This window comes from Oryzias latipes, chromosome 17 (assembly GCF_053564925.1).
Source record: "Oryzias latipes strain Hd-rR chromosome 17, Olatipes_Hd-rR_3.1".
Classification (NCBI taxonomy): Eukaryota; Metazoa; Chordata; class Actinopteri; order Beloniformes; family Adrianichthyidae; genus Oryzias; species Oryzias latipes.
Window position 1 is genome coordinate 18,277,356 of NC_136253.1, and position 6,677 is coordinate 18,284,032.

At 42.3% G+C, this 6,677-nt stretch overlaps 1 protein-coding gene across 1 annotated transcript; it reads right to left on the reverse strand.

Moving 5' to 3' along the window:
- Positions 1–344: 344 nt before the first annotated feature.
- Positions 345–6,677, reverse strand: plvapa (plasmalemma vesicle associated protein a). Its single transcript, XM_011486389.4, has 6 exons — positions 6,060–6,677; positions 5,911–5,962; positions 3,424–4,142; positions 2,469–2,931; positions 2,305–2,362; positions 345–967 (listed from the first exon to the last, which is right to left on the reverse strand). Exons 1-6 carry the CDS (start codon positions 6,453–6,455, stop codon positions 934–936), a joined length of 1,722 nt encoding a protein of 573 aa, XP_011484691.1. The 5' UTR covers positions 6,456–6,677; the 3' UTR covers positions 345–933.

Consider the following 6,677-nt stretch of genomic DNA (forward strand, 5'->3'; position numbering starts at 1 on the left):
AAAAACACTTCATGTCAAACAAAGGAAATACTTTGGACAGGAAAGAGACGTCCTGCCACTGGAGAGCTGTATTTACTAATTGGCACCAATACAAATGTGCTTTTGCGTGGCTTCGATTGATTTTGTGTTGTTGTCGCTTTGCAGTGAAATTAGCAGGATGTTTGTCCGTTCCCATGCAATGTCCTGCTCTGTCCCACTGCAGGGTGTGCAAATGAAATGTGATCACAAACATCAGTAATAACACAGCCGTGATACTGTAAGAACAGTCCATTTAGACAATAAAAGGGGGGAGTGGGCTATACAAACAACCCCCTGTTCCTTATGGGCTCGACAGAAAAAACAAGTCATTCTCAAACATTTTATTTGGACTTTTGTGAAGCACATTTACGCTGTTTTTTTGCATGAACCCTTATCCTCCATCTGCCTCAACTCATCCAGCAGGTTGACAGGAACAATTAAAAAAACAGATACAAGGAGAGCCAGTAAATGCTCTCATGGGGGGCTGGGGAGTCATTTGAAGACAATTAGCCAACACAATAGGTGACGCACGCAGAGACAAACACTAACTTCCAGGTCTGAGTGGGGTAATATTTTAAATAGCTTTGTTTATGATGAACCAGTGGGGGGGAGGAGAACAATAGGCTGACTTTAAGGCAAGTTTTACTTTCACGTGTTTACAGTCTCAAAAAAACCTGTTTGCCTCTTTAGGATAGCATATTAAAATGCAAACATTGCATGTTACAAATAAAAGTGCAAAATGATAACTTTCATACATGCATGTGGATGCAATAGCAGTTTACTGTAGAATGCAGCTTTAATAACCATAAATGACAAGAAAATATGATTGCTTACAATGGCATAAAAGTTACATAAAGACTGTTATGGATGTAAAGTCTGACGTTTTTCTTTGCTTATCTTGTGTGAAAAGAGGGATCAACCCAGGATTCTTGAAAGATCCTGTTTCTCTCTGCAAGAAACAAGAATAAAAGTCAATTTGCAGCAACAAAAAAGACTTCAGCTTTTCAAAATGAATGTGAAAACAGTGTTAAGTAGCAGAAGGCACTTGGACTGTGGGTAAAGTCTAAATACTTTCAACTAGAACACAGAATAATAAAATACAGAATTCAGAAGCTCTACAATTTCTCCTAAATAACAAAATGTGTTCATATGCTCCGGTATGAGGGGCCGTATAAGACATTATTTATTCTGAACCATTCACATTCATACATTCTTGCTCTCACAGTCATATATACGGCCCCTCATACTCCGGTTTTTGCTGTTTGACATGTTTTGAATGTTTAATTGCACTTGAACATGTGTTTTACATTCAAATCATCTCTAACTTTGATTGGAGAAGACAAAAAAGAGGAAAAGACCAAGTCTGAGGTGACCAATGACAAGGTGACTGAAAACAGTATAATAAAAAAAAACATGATTTTTAATAATAATAATATAAGCAGTTTATTCCAAACTATAAATATACATAGCTAAACTTCCAAACAAGCAATTACCTTAAAAAATACAGTATTTTTTGGAGTATAAGGCGTGTTTTTTGGGGTGCAACTTATACTCCAGAGTGACTTCTATAGAAGTCTAAAGTCTAAAGAATATAGCAAAGCTGAAAAAATATGAAGTCAACATCCTAATGATTGATGAAAAGGAGTAATTTAAAAATGAAGCATTGGGTTCTTATTAAATCTGAAATAAAATTGGATCAAAGTATTTTTTAGAAAGCTATTTATATAAAGCTGTTATTTCTGATGGGTGGCAGATGATTTGAATCTTACCGGTTATTACAGATTATTTATTTGTTTGCGTACTTGTGTACTTTGATTAAACAATAAGTGTGGCTGCTGCTGACACTTGTTCATTTAACCCTTGTGCTATCTTAGATGAATCCACCCTTACATTGACGTGTTCTCCCTACCATGACAAAGGTGGATAAAGGTGGAAAGATTTCATGGAATCCATGGACACCAGTGAGGTTCACAAATCATTGAAGAAAAAAGGTTCAGCGCACTGCCTAATGGGTCTAGATGACCCAACTCCCAATGTCAAAGTGCCTGGGATAGCACAAGGGTTACATCTGTTTTTTTTCTTTTTTTTCAAATCAAACTGGGTCTCTGAAGGGATTTATGGAGTTTAATAAAGTTTTGCTGAAGTCTGTGCTTGATGCAAACAGTAAATGCAGCTCCATTTTATAACGTTTGTTTAAAATGCATAAAAAAGAACAATTAAAGAAAAGCGTACGACTCAATCGCTGCACTTTTATCACACTAATAATATCACAGATGTCATACTCACTCAGGACCAGGGGGGTTGATCAGGCGCTGTAGATCTTTAATGTGCTGGGCAAAACTACCTGCAAGTAGACGTGGGAAAACACAGATGTTTCAGTGTTCTATAAGATTTTCAGATTTTTAAGAAAATCCAAATTTAAGATTTTCACAATCAGATGTCAGTCATACTTTGCCCTCCTCCTCCCAGTGCAGTTGTCCTTCCTTGACCAGGTGGAGATCCACTTCTATCAAAGATGCTTCCGCCCGACGTTCTTCCTGGTTCGCTGTTACTCTGGCCTAGTTGAGAGCCACTGCTGGTAAACCAAGGTGGAAGAGCCGGCATCGATCCACCTTTAGGGTCTCTCGGTCCAGATCCAAAACTGTTGGAGATTCTGTCGTTTGTCGCTGGCTTTTTTGCGTCTAACCCAAACTTTGGAAATGTGTCTAATGGTTTAAACATTGACGAGGGGTCCCTTTGATTAATATCTGGCTTCTTTGGGCCTATTCCACCTGTGTTCAACATTGTATTTGTTCCAACAGAACCAGGACCTAACCCTACCCCCTCAGTTTTTGCATTGTCAAAACCAATAGGCCGGTTCCAAACAGGTGGATTTGGTGGGATGGGTCTTGGGGGCAACATAGGCAGTCCAACCTGGAAAAACAAACAAAAAAAGGCCATTTGTATTACTATGTCTTTACAAAACTAAAATTTTAAAATAAATGAATATAAATCACAGCTTTTGAATTTGCACAAGCCATCATGGTGAATCTGATGTCAAATCTTTGCTCTGTAGCTCCTCATTTATATTAATCTTGCATAAGATGTTGAAAAATTCAAATATTCAGAAATCTATTTTGCCAAAAACCACTGAAAACAAAAGAAGCAACACTGCTCCAACTCAAAGGCGCCACCCCACCCTGCTGTGAACGTTCCTGTCACATCCCCTCCCACTCCCGGTCCCTGAGGGCCGCTGTCTTATGGGATTGGACTCCCAGGATGCTCCTGCCCCTTCTCCGTGCTGTTACCACAACATTTTTCTAGATTAATCAGCATATTTCTCATACATAACTTGTCGTTTTGTCAGTTCAACCCACAGCGATTTTATTTTGTTCTCATTTGACTTTAAAATGTAGTTTCGTTTACCTTTGGCAGGCACGTCAAATTCATCCGCCGCAGTTGCTCTTCAACGTGATCGATTCTCGCAGTTTTATATCTGACGGTGTGTTTTAAGACCTCCATATCTCCATCTAGCTTCATCTTCTCCAGCAGGAGTCTCTCCTTGTCCTTATCCCACTTCTGCTGCTGCTCCTCCTGGCGCTGCCGGTGCTGCTCGATCAGGCCGGAGCGATTCTGGCTGCACCAGCGGTAGTCATCGTACAGCAGGCTGTTCTCCGACTTTAAGCGGTTGTTCTCCATCTGGATGTTGAACAGCTGCTGCGCGACGCCGTTCAGGTAATTCTGCAGCTTGCCCTCCACTTCTCGGGACAGGCTGGTGCAATTATTGTGAATCTGCTCAAGGTGTTCCTGCTGTTTTATACAGCTGAGCTGGAAAGCGACGTGTTTAGGAAAGACGGAGTCGATCTTGTCAAGTAGTGCACGGGTGACCTTAGAGACGGAACCCAGGTTGATGGAAATGTCCTCTTTTGATTGCTGCTGACAGTTCTGAAGCTCCTTCTCTTTAGCAGATTTGTCTTTGCGCAGACGAATTGCTTCCAGGTTGAGATTGTCCCTCTCCTTTGCAGTCTGGTCCATGTCCATCCTCATCTTACGTGTCTCTGAAGTGAAGTTGGACCCCAGGAGCTCTAGTTTGGCCTTGAGTTGCTCGGTTATTGTTCCACAGTTGCACGGGACTCCGGGCATTGCTTTAAAAAATATAAAAAGAGGAGAAAGGTATAAAATACTTTCAATGCCATTTTTTAAAGCCACTATCAAAATTTTGATGGACTGGAATTTTTTTAAGGGAAAAATACAAACTAAAAGCAAAAAAGACATAATTTTCTAAGACATTTTGCATCTTTGTTCCCAAAAATTTTAAGAATTCAGATAGGAAAAACTGGCTTAATAAGTTGTGCAACATTATTATCTATGAAAAAAGTCCTTCAGGAGTGAAGATGGGCAGAGACTACAAAGTTCCTCAACAATAAATTTCAAAGATTCTGCAAATCTCAACATTTGCAGCAGAAAGCATCAGCGAATGCTTCAGGGAAAAACTTTATGGATGTTTGTGCAGAAACTTGATCACTCCTGTGATTCTAATGAAAAGGGTCCAGGAATACTTTTGACCTCAGGGGCGGCTGTGGTAGAGTGGTCAACCCCCGATTGGAGGATTGCAGGTTTGGTTTCCTCCTTGCCTGCCCATGAGTCAAGGTGTCCCATAGAACCCCACATTGCTGGTAACAGTTTGGCGCCATCAGTGTGTGAATGTGTGTGTGTGTGTGTGCATGGATGAATGCAACGGTGACTGTAAAGGACTTTAAGGGTTAATTAACGTAAAAAAGAGTGATATAAATGTAAGCCACTTACCATTTATCACTACCACCAATACACATATTACACCTGCAGGTGACAACTTAAGCTCTATCAAACCCTATCTGAACATGACACTGAGAGGGATGGGCAACTACAGGCTTTGAGGGAACGCATTTCTGCATGTTTCCCAACATACCTTGCTCTGGCACGTTCTACTTGGCTGGACACACCTCAACCCGGTAATGAGTCACGTGTAGGGCTTGGACATCTGGAAATCATGCAGACACACCGGCCCTTAAGGCTTGGAGTTGCTTATTCCTGCACTAAAGTGACATCCATAAGGATATTGTTCAAACCCTGTCACTTTTGGCTTCTCCCATCAAAGGTTGAACAACAGTGAAACAACCCTTCCACGAGGATGAATTGCATGGTAAACTTGGCAATGTTTTGCGTGGATGCCCTTCCTGATGTAGCCCTCTCAATCCAACTGGGCTTGGGACCGGCACAGCAGAAGAGAAGGTAGCAGCCTGGATTCAAACCCTTGTTTCATGGACGGAAGGCGCTGCAAACCAGCACAAGCTAAACCGGCCCCCTATATTGTTTGAACCCCCTCCAGGTAAAAGAGGAGGAAGACCTTTCAGCATCTCAGCCCTTCCATGGCACATATGCTGTATACCATGGTTGGATGAGATGCTGAAAACAGAATTTTTCTACTATCCTTTAAGGCCCTAAAGTCATTTACAGTCACAGTCCCATAAATCCATGCATACACACACACACACACACTCACACACACATACGGTAGCTCTGCTGCCATACATGGTGCCAACCTATAACCACCAGGAGCAATGTGGGGCTCAGGCTGGAACATCTGCACCACAGCCGTCCCAACAACAGCAAATACCAGCACGGTGCGACACACACGCTCTCCTCCAGATGTTTTTCTGCATCACAATGCCCGGTCGCATCATTAAAACTTACTTGGCCTCTCAAAAAACTCTTTAACAACTGGAAACCCTCACCAGGTATGATGTAATGGGAGCAGACAGCAGAATTTTAGAAACTCTAAACTTTGTTTAAAGGAAGACGAAATTCCATCTCAGCTGAGTTCCTTTAATAGCGCATGAGTGTTGACGGGGCCATCTTGTGTGAAATACTCACGTTGGCTGATCACTCTTAACTTGCTGGCCTGCAGCTCCATGTTACACTGTTGCTGTTTGCAATAATCAAAGAGAAAAAAGTGAGTTTTACTAAATCCTACTTGAACTGACTTTTGTTTGGTCTGGAAAAGAGATAAAAAAAAATCTCACCAATTTCTTTTCGTAGTCCAACATGATCCCAATGGATTTGTTACAGTGGAGGCGCAGGTGCTGCAGATCAAGCTCACAGCGAACCTTGTGGGTGGTTGTGGCGTTCAGCATGTTGGTGAGGTCCTTGCGCTGCTGCTGGAGGGCCGCGTTCTCGATGGACAAGCGGCTGAAGCTCTCCTCCAGGTCCAGGGCGCGGGCTGTGCACGCGGTGTCCGGAGACTTCCCGTAGAGCAGAAAGAGCACCAGGCTGACAATGATCAGAGACTGGATGAGCGAGGAGAAGAAGAAGACGATGCGCATGTAGTAGCCGCAGCTCTTGTTCTTGGAGCGGTACTGCATCTTTTTCTTCGCCTGCTGGCTCTGCTTGCTGACCTGAGAGTAGCCACTGCTGTACATGGCCGCAGATGGAGAGCTGAAACTTGAAGTTATATAAAGGATTTGCTCATTTAAGCTCTCTGTCCTACGATCAGATCAACAACGTTAGAAACTATGCCTTGCATTCAAACTAACAGGGTTTGATTTCTCCAAAATCTTCAGCTACTTCCTCAGCCCCCCTGCAGATGCAGGCCAGATGTTTCCTTGCTGCGGCACTGATAACCCCAGAATTGATTATAGATT